This window comes from Procambarus clarkii, chromosome 76 (assembly GCF_040958095.1).
Source record: "Procambarus clarkii isolate CNS0578487 chromosome 76, FALCON_Pclarkii_2.0, whole genome shotgun sequence".
NCBI lineage: Eukaryota > Metazoa > Arthropoda > Malacostraca > Decapoda > Cambaridae > Procambarus > Procambarus clarkii.
Window position 1 is genome coordinate 21506885 of NC_091225.1, and position 20889 is coordinate 21527773.

General features: G+C 48.6%; 2 protein-coding genes across 5 annotated transcripts in view; one reads left to right on the forward strand and one right to left on the reverse strand.

Annotated features, from left to right (window-relative positions):
* LOC138357113 (calcium-binding mitochondrial carrier protein Aralar1-like) overlaps positions 1-20889 on the forward strand; it is a 319526-nt gene that overhangs the window by 45092 nt on the left and 253545 nt on the right. The window lies entirely within an intron of this gene.
* Positions 3425-20889, reverse strand: part of LOC123771475 (arylalkylamine N-acetyltransferase 1) — a 40474-nt gene continuing 23009 nt past the window's right edge. The window contains 7 exon segments of the mRNA XM_045764034.2: positions 3425-4373; positions 4375-4505; positions 5680-5809; positions 6601-6822; positions 10427-10440; positions 10443-10566; positions 13000-13229. Of these exon segments, the coding sequence (XP_045619990.2) occupies positions 4335-4373; positions 4375-4505; positions 5680-5809; positions 6601-6822; positions 10427-10440; positions 10443-10566; positions 13000-13229 (890 nt within the window). The 3' untranslated portion in view covers positions 3425-4334.

The following is a 20889-nucleotide window of genomic DNA, read 5'->3' on the forward strand; positions in this document are numbered from 1 at the left end:
TGCCAGGGAGGGGGGGATGGGGCGTGCCAGAGAGAGGGGGTGGGGGATGGGGCGTGCCAGAGAGGGGGGGATGGGGGGCGTGCCAGAGAGGGGGGGGATGGGGCGTGCCAGAGAGAGGGGTGGGGGATGGGGCGTGCCAGAGAGAGGGGTGGGGGATGGGGCGTGCCAGAGAGAGGGGAGATGGGGGCGTGCCAGAGAGGGGGGGATGGGGGCGTGCCAGAGAGGGGGGGATGGGGCGTGCCAGAGAGAGGGGTGGGGGATGGGGCGTGCCAGAGAGAGGGGAGATGGGGGCGTGCCAGAGAGAGGGGGGAGGGGGCGTGCCAGAGAGGGGGGGATGGGGGCGTGCCATGGAGGGGGGGGATGGGGGTGCCAGAGAGGGGGGGGGGTTAGGGTATATAATTTATATATTATTTAAGAGGTTTTGATGTTCCTTGTTCTAATGGTTTAGCACCAGGTGGGGTGGGAGGGGGGGGGGGGGGGTAGGTAGGCCTACTGTGAAGGTGCCAGAGAGTAAGTGTTGAGTGTGGTGATCCCCACACGATGGCACTGGCACTATAGGCTCTACCAGTTTATTGATAGTTGAGAGGCGAGACCAAAGAGCCAGAGCAGAGGATCTCGGTCAGCTGGTGGTAAACTGGTGGTGGTTTACCGTCAGCTGGTGGTAAACTGGTGGTGGTTTACCGTCAGCTGTGGTAAACTGGTGGTGGTTTACCGTCAGCTGGTGGTAAACTGGTGGTGGTTTACCGTCAGCTGGTGGTAAACTGGTGGTGGTTTACCGTCAACTGGTGGTAAACTGGTGGTGGTCTACCGTCAGCTGATGGTAAACTGGTGGTGGTTTACCGTCAGCTGGTGGTGAACTGGTGGTGGTTTACCGTCAGCTGGTTTTAAGCCGATGGAGGCGATAGGTAGTTACATGTTAAGGAGTTTACATAGTCACAATGTGGACTGTTTACTACAATAACACAAGTAATGCACGATAAACACTGTATGTGTACTATTTGTGTCTGCAGAATCGAGCTATTAGCTCTTGGACCCCACCTTTCTAACTCATCTATTTTTTTTTATTGTGGATATTACATATATTTCTATCACTTGCACGCACACGCATCACACACATGCCCAGGATACAGCCCGTAGCTGCTGTCTAACGCCCAGGTACTAGTCACTGTTAGGTGAACAGGGGCATCAGGATGAAAGAAACTCTGCCCATTGGGGTCTGCCTCGGCCGGGTCCCTTTGGAGTGCGACCCAGAGCGCTGTCCACTCAGCCACGAGGTTGTGTGTGTGTGTGTGTGTGTGTGTGTGTGTGTGTGTGTGTGTGTGTGTGTGTGTGTGTGTGTGTGTGTGTACTCACCTAGTTGTGCTTGCGGAGGTTGAGCTGCTTCTCCTTGGTCCCGCCTCTCGACTGTCAATCAACTGGTGTATAGGTTCCTGAGCCTACTGGGCTCTATCATATCTACATTTGAAACTGTGTATGGAGTCAGCCTCCACCACATCACATCATCACAGGTAGAATGCCAAATGCATTCTACCTGTTAACTACTGACTGAAAAAAATCTTTCTAATATCTCTGTGGCTCATTTGGGTACTAAATTTCCGTCTTTGTCCCCTTGTTTGCGTACCACCCATGCTACATAATTTTTGACTTACCCTGTCAATTCCTCTGAAAATTTTGTAGGTAATGATCATGTCTCCCGTAACTCGTCTATCTTCTTGGGACGTGAGGTTTAATTCTCGTAGCCCTTTCTTGTAACTCCGACCTCTCAGCTCTGGGACTAGTCTGGTGGCATACCTCTGAATCTTCTCTAACTTTTGTCTGGTGTTTAACTAGGTACGGACTCCAGAGTGAAGCTGCATACTCCAGAATTGGTCTGACATAGGTATTATACTAGGTTCTTTATTATACTAGGCAGTTCTCATGTTGGCCAATCTAGCATACGCCGCTGATGATATCCTGGTTCATCAGCGGATGATATCCTGGTTCATCAGCGGATCACACGCACATTGTGTGTGTGTGTGTGTGTGTGTGTGTGTGTGTGTGTGTGTGTGTGTGTGTGTGTGTGTGTGTGTGTGTGTGGTTGTGTAGAGTGCCGTGCATCAGACTGAAAGCATTATACCTCTATAATTCCCTATGTCGGGGGACAGGCATCCTGCGTATATATATATATATATATTATATATATATATATATATATATATATATATATATATATATATATAGCTGTATACTTCAAATATTTTGTATTGAACGGGTATTGCTTTATTTCCTGCACACGTCCCGTCTGTATATTTTGGCTGTATGAATATACATGAATACATAACCAATACATCAAAGTCTGAACACCATTCAAATAATACCATTTTGTTCACATTATTCCCCATCAGTGATGAGGACTTTATTGAGGCTTCGACAAGTGAAGAATTACACAACTTTATATTAACAATGAACTTGCCAGAAATCGACTATATATTTTTGCTTAAAAGTGATGCATAAATTTGCATTTTGAGTTTTGACTAGAGAACACGTTACTTCATGCTTATCAGATGAGTATATATATATATATATATGTGTGTGTATATATAGTGTTAAACGATCACACACACACACACACACAGTTGATATCTTATATTGTTTATCTTCGTGACATTCTTCGTCGCCTTCTTGGCCCTCTGATACACTTATTTATATACAGTTCGGTATTTATTCTTAAATGTTATATTAGCAGTATTCTTTTTTGTGTGTGCGTGTGTGGCGGGGGTTGGGAGTTGTGTTTGTGTAACTCGTGTGTGTGTGTGTGTGTGTGTGTGTGTGTGTGTGTGTGTGTGGCGGGGGTTGGGAGTTGTGTTTGTGTAACTCGTGTGTGTGTGTGTGTGTGTGTGTGTGTGTGTGTGTGTGTGTGTGTTTGTGTGTGGCGGGGGTTGGGAGTTGTGTTTGTGTAACTCGTGTGTGTGTGTGTGTGTGTGTGTGTGTGTGTGTGTGTGTGTGTGTGGTGTGTGTGTGTGTGGTGTGGCGGGGTTGGGAGTTGTGTTTGTGTAACTCGTGTGTGTGTGTGTGTGTGTGTGTGTGTGTGTGTGTGTGTGTGTGTGTGTGTGTGTGTGTGTGGCGGGGGTTGGGAGTTGTGTTTGTGTAACTCGTGTGTGTGTGTGGTGTGTGTGTGTGTGTGTGTGTGTGTGTGTGTGTGTGTGTGTGTGTGTGTGTGGCGGGGGTTGGAGTTGTGTTTGTGTAACTCGTGTGTGTGTGTGTGTGTGTTGTGTGTGTGTGTGTGTGTGTGTGGCGGGGTTGGGAGTTGTGTTTGTGTAACTCGTGTGTGTGTGTGTGTGTGTGTGTGTGTGTGTGTGTGTGTGTGTGTGTGTGTGTGTGTGTGTGGAGGGGGTTGGGAGTTGTGTTTGTGTAACTCGTGGTGTGTGTGTGTGTGTGGTGTGTGTGTGTGTGTGTGTGTGTGTGTGTGTGTGGCGGGGGTTGGGAGTTGTGTTTGTGTAACTCGCGTGTGTGTGTGTGTGTGTGTGTGTGTGTGTGTGTGTGTGTGTGTGTGTGTGTGTGTGTGTGTGTGTGTGGCGGGGGTTGGGAGTTGTGTTTGTGTAACTCGCGTGTGTGTGTGTGTGTGTGTGTGTGTGTGTGTGTGTGTGTGTGTGTGTGTGTGGCGGGGGTTGGGAGTTGTGTTTGTGTAACTCGCGTGTGTGTGTGTGTGTGTGGGGGGTTGTATGTTGCAGTGTGTGTGTGTGTGTGTTTGGTGTGTGTGTTTGTTTCTGAGGAGGAGTTAGAGGGGGTATTAAAGCAGGTTATATGATGTGAACTTATTAAGAATATTCCTTACATTTGTCTAGAATACACCCAGTGGTGAAACTGGTGCGTGTGTGTGGGAAGCCAATGATGATGCATTGTTAATACTTAAGGCTTGATTTGCATGTCTGGCCTCGAGCCGCCCGCCCAGCGGCACTTCATATTCCTTCCAGAGCACCTAAGATGTCCACCATCACCAAACACATGAGTACGACCAGCAGGCGACGAGTTGATGGCTTCCTGATGAGTTGTAGGGAGGAAAATGGCCTTCAGTTTGTAGTATTTAAGTATGCCTGTGACTTAATACTTAATCTCCTTGGCTTATAAGTATCCCTTAGACTTAGAATGAGTTGGGTATTGGTTTGCTGCCAGTGATTGGTCGAATGCATTCCGGTGGGGCATTGGGCCAGTCAGCAGTGATGTCGAAATACCCAGCTGGTGAGAGTGAAAGGGTACCTGACCTTTTTCACCGATTACTATTGGACAAGCCGCTGTGTTGACCTCGGGGCGTGGGCGTCGAAGCTGCTCGGGCGACGGGGGAGGCTGTTAGTGACCTAACAGCTGTTAGGCTGGAGAGGCTCTAGAATTTTGACGGGAGACGCGAGCCGACGTATGGATGCCGGTGTTGGGGAAGGCGATGCGTCCGTTCTGTCGGAACTGGGAGTACTGGACCTCCCGGATGGTCTTGAAGGCGTGTCGAGCGAAGATCTTGGCCGAGAAGATGCCTGCGAAGAATAACAGGAGAATAACACAAGAACATTCAAGAAGAATAACATAAAGCAAACACCTGTGCAACCCGTTCTCGCAAATTTAATAAGTCAATATTGACTTATTAAATATGTGCATAGGTGACATACTTAACATAATAGATACCCTTAAAAAGATTCATAGAAAACACCGACCTTACCTAACCTTGTTAGTATGTTAAGATAAACATCTTATTGCTTCGTAATTACAATTATTACTTAACCTATACCTATTATAGGTTAGGTAATAATTGTAATTACGAAGCAATAAGATGCTTATCTTAAGATACTAACAAGGTTAGGTAAGGTCGGTGTTTTCTATGAATCTTTTTAAGGGTATCTATTATGTTAAGTATGTCACCTATGCACATATTTAATAAGTCAATATTGACTTATTAAATTTGCGAGAACGGGTTGACCTGTGAGCGGGGGCTCACAGGTGTTGTGTTATTCTTAGCGGACAGCCACACACTCGTGAAGGATGTCACAGGAATTTACTAATCATTAGTACAGGGAGTCAAGTTTGCAAACATGTTTCTCTGTACTTTGTAACATCATGTAAATCAAGACGGCCGTTTATGAGAACATTTTTGTCAACAAAGTTACTTTGAATGTTACAGATAATAATAGATCTTAGCTGTATACATTGAGCTCTGTTTGCATAGCAAAATTTCAATAATTAATTCCTAAACATTAACCAATAAACATTTAATGTTATTAATGAAACATACATATAAAACTATTCCATTTCCTATCCGCCATCCTCTCCCCAACCACATGGACTGGACGGTAGAGCGACGGTCTCGCTACATGCCAGGTCGGCGTTCAATCCCCGACCGTCCAAGTGGTTGGGGCACCATTCCTTCCCAACCGTCCCATCCCAAACCCTTATCCTGACCCCTTACCGGTGCTATATAGTAGTAACGGCTTGGTGCTTTCCCCTGATAATTCCTTCCTTCCTTCATCTACAAGGAGGGAGGAAGGAGTCTGCTCCTCCTTCATAGTAGAAAGAGCAGACTTGGATGCTTTGACAGTAGTATGTTATTTTGTTGTTTTAGATTTAGCTACCCAGAACGAAGTGTCCATGTAGCACGGTCTATGGTGAGCCCGTAAGTGACAGAAGTGATGCTAGAGGAGGAGGATGTACACTTACCTGTGGTCTCTGTGACGAGGCAGGTGAAGCCTTGAGTGCGGGCTACGTTGCAGCTCTGTTGGACCAGCATGGAGGCGATCCCGCGGCCTCCGTACGTCTTGTCCACATTCAGCAGCTCGAAGTTGAGGAACTGTGTACACACACACACACACACACACACAGACGCAAGTTAGAAGGATTGAACAAATCCACAAGGGCCGTGACGAGGATTCATGTATGGGATGCTCCCGGACGCAGGTTCGAATCCTCGTCACGGCCCTTGTGGATTTGTTCATTTGATGCATCACGTTAGTGTGATCACTGTGTGTGTTAGAAGCATTGCTTAAGTCTCAGAGGATGTACTCGCCTAGTTGTACTCGCTATGCTTGCGGGGGTTGAGCTTTGGCCCCCGCCTCTCAACTATCAATTAACCCTCCCAACTGTCAATCAACAGCTGTCAATATTGTGTGTGTTAATCTAATACATTGTGTGTGTTAATCTAATGTCTGGCCATTAGGGAAAGGTAACATAATGGACTTGCGGTCAAGTCCATGTCCTGTATGCTTGTTTTAAAAGGTCTTCAGTACTTCAGTACTTGAATGTGTTCTTTAAAAGGATAAAATGACTGAATTATAAATGTATCTGAATTCATTAACCCATTACACAAGTTTTGCAATTGAAAAAGTGCTCCAAGTATTGTACACATCGTCCAGTATTTGATGCCCTTTGGATTCGAGTGAATAATGTGCCATATATGACACATGTATGGCCCATGACACATGTTTCCTAACGCATGTATGCTGTCGAAATAATTATTAGGAGACACACTTTGTTTCACAAGAATATTTAGTACCTTGTGTGGGGTAGCTAACCTATTTTGGTACCTAACCTATTCCTTTAAGATGTATTTCATTGTCTCAAGAAACGGACTTGATGTGGTACCTTGTCAACGCTGTATTGGCCGAAAAAGTCAATGTCGCTGGCTAGTTGTGTGAGGAAGGAGATAATCTTGTACATCTTGGGGTCCTTGTGGGGGTCGATCCAGGCCAAGAAGTCGTCCGGTCCAGGAGCGTCGCCGCGCCTCTTAATGCTGTTAATGGCTACGCCCACCAGCCGCCCATTAGCCGTCTCGTCTATCGCCATTACCGACACCCCGTGGCTGATCTGTGGGGGTGGGGAGGTCTTCGGTCTTGAAGGGCACGGATGGGGTAGATACACCGGGGTTGAAGGGCAGGGATGGGGTAGATATACCGGGGTTGAAAGGCAGGGATGGGGTAGATACACCGGGGTTGAAGAGCAGGGATGGGGTAGATACACCGGGGTTGAAGAGCAGGGATGGGGTAGATACACCGGGATTGAAGGGCAGGAATGGGGTAGATACACCGGGATTGAAGAGCAGGGATGGGGTAGATGCACCGGGATTGAAGGATAGGGAAGAGGGGCATACACCACATCATTGAAGGACAGGGAAGAATGCAGGTCGGAAAACAGGATGTGGCTATATGCCAAAGAGCTGGATAGTTATTAGGGATGCAGGAGGAAAATGCTGTATTCCGTTGAAGGCCTCGTATGTGAAGAGGTATTAAACAGAATTGAAATAATGAGGATTGCTAAAACCAGGACAAATGTAGAACTAAGGGTACATGGCTGTTACTGTGAGTAAATGGAAAGGTAAATGGAAAAATAAAGGTAAGGTAAGGTAAAAAGGTAAAGGTAAATGGAAAATAGAAATAGCCTAAGCTACTCTATCCCTTTGAGATGTATTTATTGTTTATCTCAATAAACATACTTGAACTTGAAGGTAACTATTATGATAAGCTGTGAAAGAATTGAGAGAGGGAGAGGTTCTAAACAGGCAGTCACAGAATATTCTGAGTTTTCTTGTGCTGTAGCTCGTGGCAAGGCTTAAGGCTTGCTGAAACTCCAGCAGAGGTTACTATGATAGCAGCAAAGGTTACTATGATAGCAGCAAAGGTTTCTCTGATAGCAGCAAAGGTTTCTCTGATGGCAGCAAAGGTTTCTCTGATAGCAGCAAAGGTTTCTTTGATAGCAGCAAAGGTTTCTCTGATAGCAGCAAAGGTTTCTCTGATAGCAGCAAAGGTTTCTCTGATGGCAGCAAAGGTTTCTCTGATGGCAGCAAAGGTTTCTCTGATAGCAGCAAAGGTTTCTTTGATAGCAGCAAAGGTTTCTCTGATAGCAGCAAAGGTTTCTCTGATAGCAGCAAAGGTTTCTCTGATAGCAGCAAAGGTTTCTCTGATAGCAGCAAAGGTTTCTCTGATAGCAGCAAAGGTTACTCTGATAGCAGCAAAGGTTTCTCTGATAGCAGCAAAGGTTTCTCTGATAGCAGCAAAGGTTTCTCTGATAGCAGCAAAGGTTACTCTGATAGCAGCAAAGGTTTCTCTGATAGCAGCAAAGGTTACTCTGACAGGTGCCTGGTGATGATTGACAAGATGAAAAACCGTAGCAGCCTTGACGAGCCGCGCAGCAGTTAAGGAAGTCTGCTCTGAGTAATTAGTCTGAGCTAATTAATGACCTGAAGGTGATGGTACAGGTGGTATTCCTACCCATGCTTAAGGTCAGCAGTAGTCCCGCTAAACACACACCGAAACTACGACGTTGATACAACGTTCGAACAAGTTTTAACACCTAACCAGTTATAACAACCAATATAGCAAGTTGTAACAACGTTCTAATACGTCATAAACACCTTAAACTAAGATATAACAACTTTATTACAAGTTGTAACAAGCGGAAAAAAGAAAGAGTTTCGGTTTGTGTTTCCAGGGGTTAGTCTTGTCAATGTTAATCTGTTGCAGTGAAAATGATAATTAGTAATTATAAAGTGCTAAATTGGAAGGTTATGGTGTTAGGGATTAATTGCTTAGTCTTTTTTGCTGAAAGACGAATCCTGTAAAATTATATTAGTGCTTATATTATTATTAGTTCTGGATCTCGTTCAGACTTGACTGTATTTCAAAACTTGAAAGACTTAATATATTGGCATTTAACCTTTCTACTCAATATACAGCCCGTCTTTCTGGTTTGGTAGTACTTATAGTAACGATCGGTCGGTCAAGCGGACAGCATGCTGGACTTGTGATCCTGTGGTCCTGGGTTTGATCCCAGGCGCCGGCGAGAAACAATGGGCAGAGTTTCTTTCACCCTATGCCCCTGTTACCTAGCAGTAAAATAGGTACCTGGGTGTTAGTCAGCTGTCACGGGCTGCTTCCTGGGGTTGGAGGCCTGGTCGAGGACCGGGCCGCGGGGACACTAAAGCCCCGAAATCATCTCAAGGTAACCTCAAGATAACAAGATAACGATGAGGACTATAGTACATATACCGACGTACAACGCAATTAGAAAGTAGAAATCGGTACTGTTGAATTTGGACAAACCGGAATAGATTTTTTCTCTGTTGCAAAGACAAACCTAACCTAACCTAACCTAACCTAACCTAACCTAACCTAACCTACCTAACCAAACCAAAACCTAACCTAACCTAACCTAACCTAACCTAACCTAACCTAACCTACCTAACCAAACCAAACCTAACCTAACCTAACCTAACCTAACCTACCTAACCAAACCAAACCTAACCTAACCTAACCTAACCTAACCTAACCAAACCAAACCAAACCTAACCTAACCTAACCTAACCTAACCTAACCTAACCAAACCAAACCTAACCTAACCTAACCTAACCAAACCTAACCTAACCTAACCTAACCTAACCAAACCTAACCTAACCTAACCTAACCAAACCTAACCTAACCTAACCTAACCTAACCTAACCAAACCTAACCTAACCTAACCTAACCTAACCTAACCAAACCTAACCTAACCTAACCTAACCTAACCTAACCTTCCTAGGCCTAATACACGATATGAGGTACACGATATTTCTTGTGATATATGAGGTACACGATATTTAGGTACACGATATTTCTAACTATATGCATATAGTTAGAAACACTATTATTTAAACAGGAGGATCTTGAGGTTATCTTGAGATGATTTCGGTCGGAATCTATAGCTGTAACTATAACATGTTGATCAAGGTAGGAGGAAGTAGTGTGGCGTTTGATTGATTGATTGAAGAAGATTAAGGCACCCAAGAGGTGGCACGGCCATGAATAGCCCGTAAGTGGTGGCCCTTTTTAGCCATTACCAGTATCAAGAGCTGATACTGGAGATCTGTGGAGGTGCGACTGCACCCTGCGTGACGGGAGATGTCTCCCGTGAGTGTGGCGTTGTGTCCCTGTGGTTCTAAGGGAGCCGGTCGGCCGAGCGGACAGCACGCTGGACTTGTGGTCCTGGGTTCGATCCCAGGCGCCGGCGAGAAACATTGGACAGAGTTTCTTTCACCCTATGCCCCTGTTACCTAGCAGGGGGGGGCCTCGTAGCCTGGTGGATAGCGCGCAGGATTCGTAATTCTGTGGCGCGGGTTCGATTCCCGCACGAGGCAGAAGCAAATGGGCAAAGTTTCTTTCACCCTATGCCCCTGTTACCTAGCAGTAAATAGGTACCTGGGAGTTAGTCAGCTGTCACGGGCTGCTTCCTGGGGGTGGAGGCCTTGTCGAGGACCGGGCCGCGGGGACACTAAAAGCCCCGAAATCATCTCAAGATAACCTCAAGTAAAATAGGTACCTGGGTGTTAGTCAGCTGTCACAGGCTGCTTCCTGAGGGTGGAGGCCTGGTCGAGGACCGGACCGCGGGGGACACTAAAAAGCCCCGAAATCATCTCAAGATGACCTCAAGATTATCTTACCATATGAGGCAGGACTTGGAGAGCCAGTGGTCGACCTCCCTCGGGCTGTCGAGGTAGAGCGCCTTCCCCAGGGGCTCGTCCTTGAAGAAGTGGTTGCACAGAAGGTCGACTGCCGCGTCGCTGTACTCTTGTGTCAAGATCTAGAACAACAACAATAACAAACATTGGACTTAACGAGCGAGCTCACATGTTTAATTGACGGCTCACATGTTTAATTGACGGCTCACATGTTTAATTGACGGCTCACATGTTTAATTGACGGCTCACATGTTTAATTGACGGCTCACATGTTTAATTGACGGCTAACTAGCCGTACTTCCTGTTTGGAAGTGTACGAAAGTAAGGAAATGTACTTCTTTATTGTGATTTATACAGCAAATTCTGACTGGAAAAATACAAATATAAATAAATCCTATCACAGCTGTTTTCACTGAATAAAACGTGAAAACAGCTGTGATAGGCAAAGTGTTTTAACACGATGTACTGAACGGGGTGAGGATAGCTTGAGCTACCTCATCCCTTTGTGTGTATTTTACCTCATTAAACTTATTTCAGTTTCAATTCAAAGTGTTTTCGACCTGGAAGAAATTGAGCAGTTGCCACTGAATTAAAGTATAGCCTCATTCATTGGGTTCCGAACCTGAATCAAGTTGGTGAAATGGCTAATTTGAATACTATAATTAATTGGAAAACATTGTCGGTATAGTTCTGAAATTGGGATGGTAAGGCGATACATCATGTATGTTTCTTACTACCTTTTTTTTTTTTACCAAGGACACAGTACAACTTCATTGAAATAGCCTAATGTTTGCTCTCTTGCCGCGGTCGTACGGCCAAGCAAGAGCCTTCGCTGGTAAAGTTTGGAATTTAGCATTTTTTTATTCGAAGTAATGCAAATTGGTATCCGTTTTACATTTCCATGCAAAAGCGGGCATGGACGGGATTGTATTTGGAATATATATTGGTAGCGAGCCCTCACTGGCGAGGTGGGGCCCCCCTCTCACTGGCGAGGTGGGGCCCCCCTCTCACTGGCGAGGTGGGGGCCCCCCCCTCACTGGCGAGGTGGGGCCCCCCCCCCTCACTGGCGAGGTGGGGGCCCCCCCCTCACTGGCGAGGTGGGGGCCCCTCACTGGTGAGGTGGGGCCCCCTCACTGGCGAGGGGGGATAAGTCAGTGAGTAGAGTGGGCTTCGTTGATGGCAGCTATCTACACACGCCTGGAAGCACGCTTCATCTCACCAGTAGATTGATGGTTGAGAGGCGGGACCAAAGAGCCAAAGCTTAACCCCCGCAAGCACAACTAGGTGAGTACTTCAACATAAGCAACATATATAAAGAAATTTGTATTTAACTTCTCTGTTCATTTGTACTGAATTAAACTTAGCCTTCAACCATGTTCAGACAACCCGGCCTTCTAATAACACGTATTTTAACGTATACTCTTAAGTGCTCAATATCTCTTTAAAAAGATTAAATACAAAAGCTCTTCATTTTATAGGATTGATTTTCAAGGAGGAAGAAGATTAGAACAAGAACACTATTAAGTACCAGAGAAAATCTCAACCTTCAAACACCCAGCCAAGCTGGACTTGAATCACAAGTCAAGCCTGGCCTCAGGCCGGGCTTGGGGAGTAGGAGAACTCCCAGAACTCCATCAAGCAGATATCAACCAGGTATCAACCGGTTTGGAAGCCTCTACGCCGACGTACCCAGAGTTCAGTTCGGTTAAGATCATTGCTGGAGCCAAGACAAAGCTCTTGAGATCAAGCAACCGAAGAATTCGCCCACCAAGATGGTCACAATATCGAGACCCGTGTTGATAATCTTGGAATTCCAGCGGCTCATGTCAGGCTCCTAGGTAACTTTAACCTCAGAAATTTGAGGTGGATGATGGAGGATGATGATGATGATGATGCAGAAGAAACCCTCTAGACCGCAGCATAGAGCAACACGTTACCCCAGAGAACGTGAGAGTGAAAGGTTAACCCCTCAGTTAACCGAGTCAATTAAATATTGTAATATCGCAGACTTAGATCCTCATGAACAATGATAACGAGAGCTATAAATAATAATGTAATCTCGCCAGCAGTTGGTAATTAGTTAATGCATAAGTTTTCCTTCCATTAGAGGAGCTAAATATTTAAAATATGGCGTTGCTTAGTAGAAGGGACTCTGTCTTCTTCGTTATTCTCTCGTAATTGTTCTAATTTGTTTCATAATGCATCGTTAAACGAGGCGGCTGATATTGTGTGTGTGTGTGTGTGTGTGTGTGTGTGTGTGTGTGTGTGTGTGTGTGTGTGTGTGTGTGTGTGTGTGTGTGTGTACTCGCCTATTTGTACTCACCAATTTGTGCTTGCGGGGGTTGAGCTCTGGCTCTTTGGTCCCGCCTCTCAACAGTGTGTGTGTGTGTGTGTGTGTGTGTGTGTGTGTGTGTGTGTGTGTGGCTTCACTAATCTTTGTCTTTAAAGCTATAAATAGTGCCAAGGTGTATTGTGCGCAGTTACCTTTTTCAATGAAGGTAAACATATGACAGTATGAAGTGTCTTGAGGTAACTCCAAGGGTGGAAGAGCTCACCTTGAAGACAATATTTTCGTCGTGTTTGTGGAGGACATCTGGCGGCAACTCTGGCTCGCTGGGCAGCTCTGGCTCCTCCGGTTCCTGCTGCTGGAGGAGCTGCTGCTGCTGCTGCTGCTGCTGTGCCTCTTCCTGGCCGACATTGAGGGCCAGGGGATCCTGTTCTCCAGGGGCACTAGCCTCGCTGCCTTCCCCACTGCCACTCTCCTTCCGGCGCGTGCCCAGAGGCGCTGTAGGAAGAAAAATATAAATTATAGTATATGATAATTTTTTTTCCTTGCCAGCCAGCACTAAAAATATTTGGTGTATAATTGATACATATCTGGGAGAAATGTATGAATTTAAATGTGGTGTAAAGATGTGTAGGGCTACGTAGTGGAGCTGGGATCGGAAGTGGAGCTGGCACAGTGCCCGTACAATGAGGAGGTCATGTGTGTGAGATGACTGTGGGGCGACTTATAGATCAGTGTCCTCCTGTGACCGTAGCACCACCACAGAAAATGTACATAAACTTCCCCGAGCTGTGGGGGAAAACGAGCCTCTTGATGGGGAACTGCTTTAGAAGTAGATCTTCCACAGTCGTAATTATATAACCTGAGCTTGTAAAAGCACCTTTATCACCTTCAGTGATTAAGTGCTTAATTGCACACTAGTTTCTTTATCAGCTATCTCACCCTGTCAGAGTAAATGAGACAAATGTATGTGAATGCATGTGTGTGTATAAATGTATGTATATGTGTGTGTTTATGTATATGTATGGGTATAAAGTATATATGGAAGCTCATCAGAAATACATTTCACCTTTGTGAATGCACATTAATGACACTATGTAAAAGACACATCTAACACTTTATGTAGGGCATACGTAAATCTGTGTATCTATGTATTTACGTATGTAGATTAGCTTAGCATTTTAAAAGCACGGAATCACCTTCTGTGGTTGATTGTTCAATAAACCCTTGAACTATATGTTTAACACATCTCTAACCCTGTCCATGGAGGACAGAAGAAAATGTATATATGCTGGTTAGCATTGTAAATATCTGGCCACGTCTGTGGTAGAAAAAAAAAGTCGTACTACCCTAATGCCCCTGTTCACCTAGCAGTAAATAGGTACCTGGGAGTTAGACAGCTGCTACGGGCTGTTTCATGAGGGGTGTGTAACGAAAAGGAGCCCTGGTTGAGGACCGGGCCGCGGGGACGCTAAGCCTCGAATTCATTTCAAGATAACCTCAAGATAACATAACATAAAGTGTTAAATGTTAGTCTTTTGCCAGTGACTTGTATTTGCTGTAGGTGAAGACAGTTCGAACATCATTAGTTACATGTTGTTTGTAATTCGTACACAAGACGGCTGCTTCTGGGTCTAATGAAGGGAACTATCAGGAGAGAGCACCAAGCCATTACGACTATATAGCACTGGGAAGGAGTCAGGATAAGGATTTGGGATGGGACGGGGGGAAAGGAATGGTGCCCACTTGTGGACGGCCGGGGATTGAACTCCGACCTGCATGAAGCGAGATCGTCTGGATTTAACGAGCAGTTGGTCGTACCTGGAGCATACCTGTAGAGGGTTTCGGGAGTTCTTCTACTCCCCGAGCCCGGCCTGGGGCCAGGCTCGACTTGTGGTAACTTGATCTAACAGGCTGTTGCTTGGAGCGGCCTGCAGGCCATTGTCTGAGGATGAGACGCTTTATGTGGCAGAATATTTGTAATCCAGTTGGGTTTTTAGAAGAAGCCAGAAATTATACTCTGGAAATTAGCTTCACTCATAACAGTTCAGACTGTTTAACACGCTTCCACTACACATAACTGGTCGACCCCTCACAGTGTTCAAGAGAGAACTATCAACATCAGAGGCCCGAGACTGTTCAACACGCTTCCCCTACACATAAGGGACATAACTGGCCGACCCCTCACGGTGTTCAAGAGAGAACTATCAACATCAGAGGCACGAGACTGTTCAACACGCTTCCATTACACATAAGGGGCATAACTGGCCGACCCCTCACGGTGTTCAAGAGAGAACTATCAACATCAGAGGCCCGAGACTGTTCAACTCGCTTCCCCTACACATAAGGGGCATAACTGGCCGACCCCTCACGGTGTTCAAGAGAGAACTATCAACATCAGAGGCCCGAGACTGTTCAACACGCTTCCACTACACATAAGGGACATAACTGGCCGACCCCTCACAGTGTTCAAGAGAGAACTATCAACATCAGAGGCACGAGACTGTTCAACACGCTTCCACTACACATAAGGGACATAACTGGCCGACCCCTCACGGTGTTCAAGAGAGAACTATCAACATGAGAGGCCCGAGACTGTTCAACACGCTTCCCCTACACATAAGGGACATAACTGGCCGACCCCTCACGGTGTTCAAGAGAGAACTATCAACATCAGAGGCACGAGACTGTTCAACACGCTTCCACTACACATAAGGGACATGACTGGCCGACCCCTCACAGTGTTCAAGAGAGAACTATCAACATCAGAGGCACGAGACTGTTCAACACGCTTCCCCTACACATAAGGGGCATAACTGGCCGACCCCTCACGGTGTTCAAGAGAGAACTATCAACATCAGAGGCCCGAGACTGTTCAACACGCTTCCACTACACATAAGGGACATAACTGGCCGACCCCTCACGGTGTTCAAGAGAGAACTATCAACATCAGAGGCACGAGACTGTTCAACACGCTTCCCCTACACATAAGGGGCATAACTGGCCGACCCCTCACAGTGTTCAAGAGAGAACTATCAACATCAGAGGCCCGAGACTGTTCAACACGCTTCCACTACACATAAGGGACATAACTGGCCGACCCCTCACAGTGTTCAAGAGAGAACTATCAACATCAGAGGCCCGAGACTGTTCAACACGCTTCCACTACACATAAGGGACATAACTGGCCGACCCCTCACAGTGTTCAAGAGAGAACTATCAACATCAGAGGCCCGAGACTGTTCAACACGCTTCCACTACACATAAGGGACATAACTGGCCGACCCCTCACAGTGTTCAAGAGAGAACTATCAACATCAGAGGCACGAGACTGTTCAACACGCTTCCCCTACACATAAGGGGCATAACTGGCCGACCCCTCACGGTGTTCAAGAGAGAACTATCAATATCAGAGGCACGAGACTGTTCAACACGCTTCCCCTACACATAAGGGACATAACTGGCCGACCCCTCACAGTGTTCAAGAGAGAACTATCAACATCAGAGGCACGAGACTGTTCAACACGCTTCCCCTACACATAAGGGACATAACTGGCCGACCCCTCACAGTGTTCAAGAGAGAACTGGATAAGCACCTCCAAAGGATACCTGGTCAACCAGGCTGTGACTCATACGTCAGGCTGCGAGCAGCCGCGTCCAACAGCCTGGTTGATCAGTCCAGCAACCAGGTGGTCTGGTCGACGACCGGGCCGCGGGGACGCTAAGCCCCGGAAGCACCTCAAGGTAACCTCAAGGTAAGGTAAGCAGTCGACACTAAACAGCGCTACCTTGTCAGCGGGGCTGGAATACATGGCCCGGGTTGCTGAGCCAAAGCGGTAACCTGTCTTAATGTTTTGTCATGAAAAGTTTTATATATTGACTGTAATGTCAAATCATTTCCTTTTAAAACTTCATTCGCCATATTTTTCCAAGTGCAAAATATTTTATAAACATGCGCCTTGGACTTTCAGAAGTCAATACACACTCTAAATTTATTTTTTAATATATATTCCATATTAATAATAAGCGAGTCAAAACAGTTTGCTAATGTTCATTCTCGAAAATCATAAATTGTGTAAAGAAATGGAAGGGAAAGATGATAATGAGTGCCGGAGAACTTGGGTGAAGTTTATGACTGGGAACAGACCAGGGTGGTGCCAGGGTGAAGCTAGGATGGTGCCAGGGTGGCGCCAGGATGTGGTGCCAGGGTGTGGCGCCAGGGTGGAGCCAGGGTGGAGCCAGGTTGGTGCCAGGGTGGTGCCAGGGTGGAGCTAGGATGTGGAGCCAGGGTGGAGCCAGGGTGGAGCCAGGATGTGGTGCCAGGGTGTGGCACCAGGGTGGAGCCAGGGTGGTGCCAGGGTGAAGCTAGGGTGGTGCCAGGGTGGAGCCAGGGTGTGGCACCAGGGTGGAGCCAGGGTGTGGCACCAGGATGGAGCCAACCAGGCCTGGCTCCACAGATAATGAAACGCTCCTGTCCCTATCTGACATTGGAGACGGGCCTGAAGATCACCTGTCATCCGTTGTCACGGCATAATCGAATTAGCAACGCATATTATACAAGGCCTTAGCTGGTTCCGAAGCTCTGAATTACTCGTTATTGGAATGGGGTTGAAAGTTCCTCCAAGATGTTTGCGAATGCAGCAGAAGCAACCTAAGTGGATGTAAGACAAGCCGGTCATACCATACCTCTCCTTCTCCCCCTCGGAATGAGATATCAATGCCACGCAAGATAGCGATGCGCAGTTAGTGTTCCTTCCTGGTTGGGTAATTAGTGCTGGATTGCTACGCACGATGGTAGTTAGAGGAAAACAGTGCACGAAATGTTAAGCATTGGGGAGCCGGTCGGCCGAGCGGACAGCACGCTGGACTTGTGATCCTGTGGTCCTGGGTTCGATCCCAGGCGCCGGCGAGAAACAATGGGCAGAGTTTCTTTCACCCTATGCCCCTGTTACCTAGCAGTAAAATCGGTACCTGGGTGTTAGTCAGTTGTCACGGGCTGCTTCCTGGGGGTGGAGGCCTGGTCGAGGACCGGGCCGCGGGGACACTAAAGCCCCGAAATCATCTCAAGATAACCTCAAGATTGTGAGGAAGGTGAGCTTGAAGCGAGAGGGGTGAACTTGAAGAGCCTTCAAATATACCTAGTCTTCCCTCTCTCTCTCCCTCCCTCTCTCCCTCCCTCCCTCTCTCCCTCCCTCCCTCTCTCCCTCCCTCCCTCCCCTCTCTCCCTCCCTCCCTCTCTCCCTCCCTCCCTCTCTCCCTCCCTCCCTCTCTCCCTCCCTCCCTCTCCCTCTCCCTCCCTCTCCCTCCCTCTCCCTCCCTCCCTCCCGTCCCTGTTTCTCTCTCTCCCTCCCTCTCCCTCGCTCCCTCCCGTCCCTCTCTCCCTGCCTCCCTCTCCCTCCCCCTCCCTCTCTCCCTCCCTCCCTCCCACACAGGTAATATTATTTACAAGTGGTGGCTGACAGCGTCGAGGAAGGGGGAACTAATTTAGGCTCAGGTGGTTTAATAAAGGTGATGGTCTTTGGGGGTAATAGACTCAAGATTTACTTCCCTTAAATACTGTATTGTTTATGGGAGGGAAGACTCGATCGTGTGTGAAAGAGAAGTTGCAGGTGTAGGAGAGTGTGACGACCACCAGCTGGGGGAGGACACTATAGGAGAGAGGATGGGACCACCACCAGCTGGGGCAGGACACTATAGGAGAGAGGACGGGACCAGCACCAGCTGGGGCAGGACACTATAGGAGAGAGGACGGGACCACCACCAGCTGGGGGAGGACACTATAGGAGAGAGGACGGGACCACCACCAGCTGGGACAGGACACTATAGGAGAGAGGACGGGACCAGCACCAGCTGGGGCAGGACACTATAGGAGAGAGGACGGGACCACCACCAGCTGGGGGAGGACACTATAGGAGAGAGGACGGGACCACCACCAGCTGGGACAGGACACTATAGGAGAGAGGACGGGACCAGCACCAGCTGGGGCAGGACACTATAGGAGAGAGGACGGGACCACCACCAGCTGGGGGAGGACACTATAGGAGAGAGGACGGGACCACACCAGCTGGGACAGGACACTATAGGAGAGAGGACGGGACCACCACCAGCTGGGACAGGACACTATAGGAGAGAGGACGGGACCAGCACCAGCTGGGGCAGGACACTATAGGAGAGAGGACGGGACCACCACCAGCTGGGGCAGGACACTACAGGAGAGAGGACGGGACCACCACCAGCTGGGGAGGACACTATAGGAGAGAGGACGGGACCACCACCAGCTGGGACAGGACACTATAGGAGAGAGGACGGGACCACCACCAGCTGGGACAGGACACTATAGGAGAGAGGACGGGGACCAGCACCAGCTGGGACAGGACACTATAGGAGAGAGGACGGGACCAGCACCAGCTGGGACAGGACACTATAGGAGAGAGGACGGGACCACCACCAGCTGGGACAGGACACTATAGGAGAGAGGACGGGACCACCACCAGCTGGGGGAGGACACTATAGGAGAGAGGACGGGACCAGCACCAGCTGGGGCAGGACACTATAGGAGAGAGGACGGGACCAGCACCAGCTGGGGCAGGACACTATAGGAGAGAGGACGGGACCACCACCAGCTGGGGCAGGACACTATAGGAGAGAGGACGGGACCAGCACCAGCTGGGGCAGGACACTATAGGAGAGAGGACGGGACCACCACCAGCTGGGGCAGGACACTATAGGAGAGAGGACGGGACCACCACCAGCTGGGGCAGGACACTATAGGAGAGAGGACGGGACCACCACCAGCTGGGGCAGGACACTATAGGAGAGAGGACGGGACCACCACCAGCTGGGACAGGACACTATAGGAGAGAGGACGGTACCAGCACCAGCTGGGGCAGGACACTATAGGAGAGAGGACGGGACCAGCACCAGCTGGGGCAGGACACTATAGGAGAGAGGACGGGACCACCACCAGCTGGGACAGGACACTATAGGAGAGAGGACGGGACCAGCACCAGCTGGGGCAGGACACTATAGGAGAGAGGACGGGACCACCACCAGCTGGGGCAGGACACTATAGGAGAGAGGACGGGACCAGCACCAGCTGGGGCAGGACACTATAGGAGAGAGGACGGGACCACCACCAGCTGGGGCAGGACACTATAGGAGAGAGGACGGGAACCACCACCAGCTGGGGACAGGACACTATAGGAGAGAGGACGGGACCACCACCAGCTGGGACAGGACTCTATAGGAGAGAGGACGGGACCACCACCAGCTGGGACAGGACACTATAGGAGAGAGGACGGGACCACCACCAGCTGGGACAGGACACTATAGGAGAGAGGGCGGGACCACCACCAGCTGGGACAGGACACAATAGGAGAGAGGACGGGACCACCACCAGCTGGGACAGGACACTATAGGAGAGAGGGCGGGACCACCACCAGCTGGGACAGGACACTATAGGAGAGAGGACGGGACCACCACCAGCTGGGACAGGACACTATAGGAGAGAGGACGGGACCACCACCAGCTGGGACAGGACACTATTGGAGAGAGGACGGGACCACCACCAGCTGGGACAGGAAACTATAGGAGAGAAGACGGGACCACCACCAGCTGGGACAGGACACTATAGGAGAGAGGACGGGACCACCACCAGCTGGGACAGGACACTATAGGAGAGAGGACGGGACCACCACCAGCTGGGGCAGGACACTATAGGAGAGAGGAGGGACCACCACCAGCTGGGGCAGGACACTATAGGAGAGAGGACGGGACCACCAGCAGCTGGGGCAGGACACTATAGGAGAGAGGACGGGACCAGCACCAGCTGGGGCAGGACACTATAGGAGAGAGGACGGGACCAGCACCAGCTGGGGCAGGACACTATAGGAGAGAGGACGGGACCACCACCAGCTGGGACAGGACACTATAGGAGAGAGGACGGGACCAGCACCAGCTGGGGCAGGACACTATAGGAGAAGGACGGGACCAGCACCAGCTGGGGCAGGACACTATAGGAGAGAGGACGGGACCAGCACCAGCTGGGGCAGGACACTATAGGAGAGAGGACGGGACCACCACACTGGGGCAGGACACTTTACAAAAACTGGAAAAATTTAGTCTTGGAGGAAGCGTCTGGGTAAATCTTTGTCCAGAT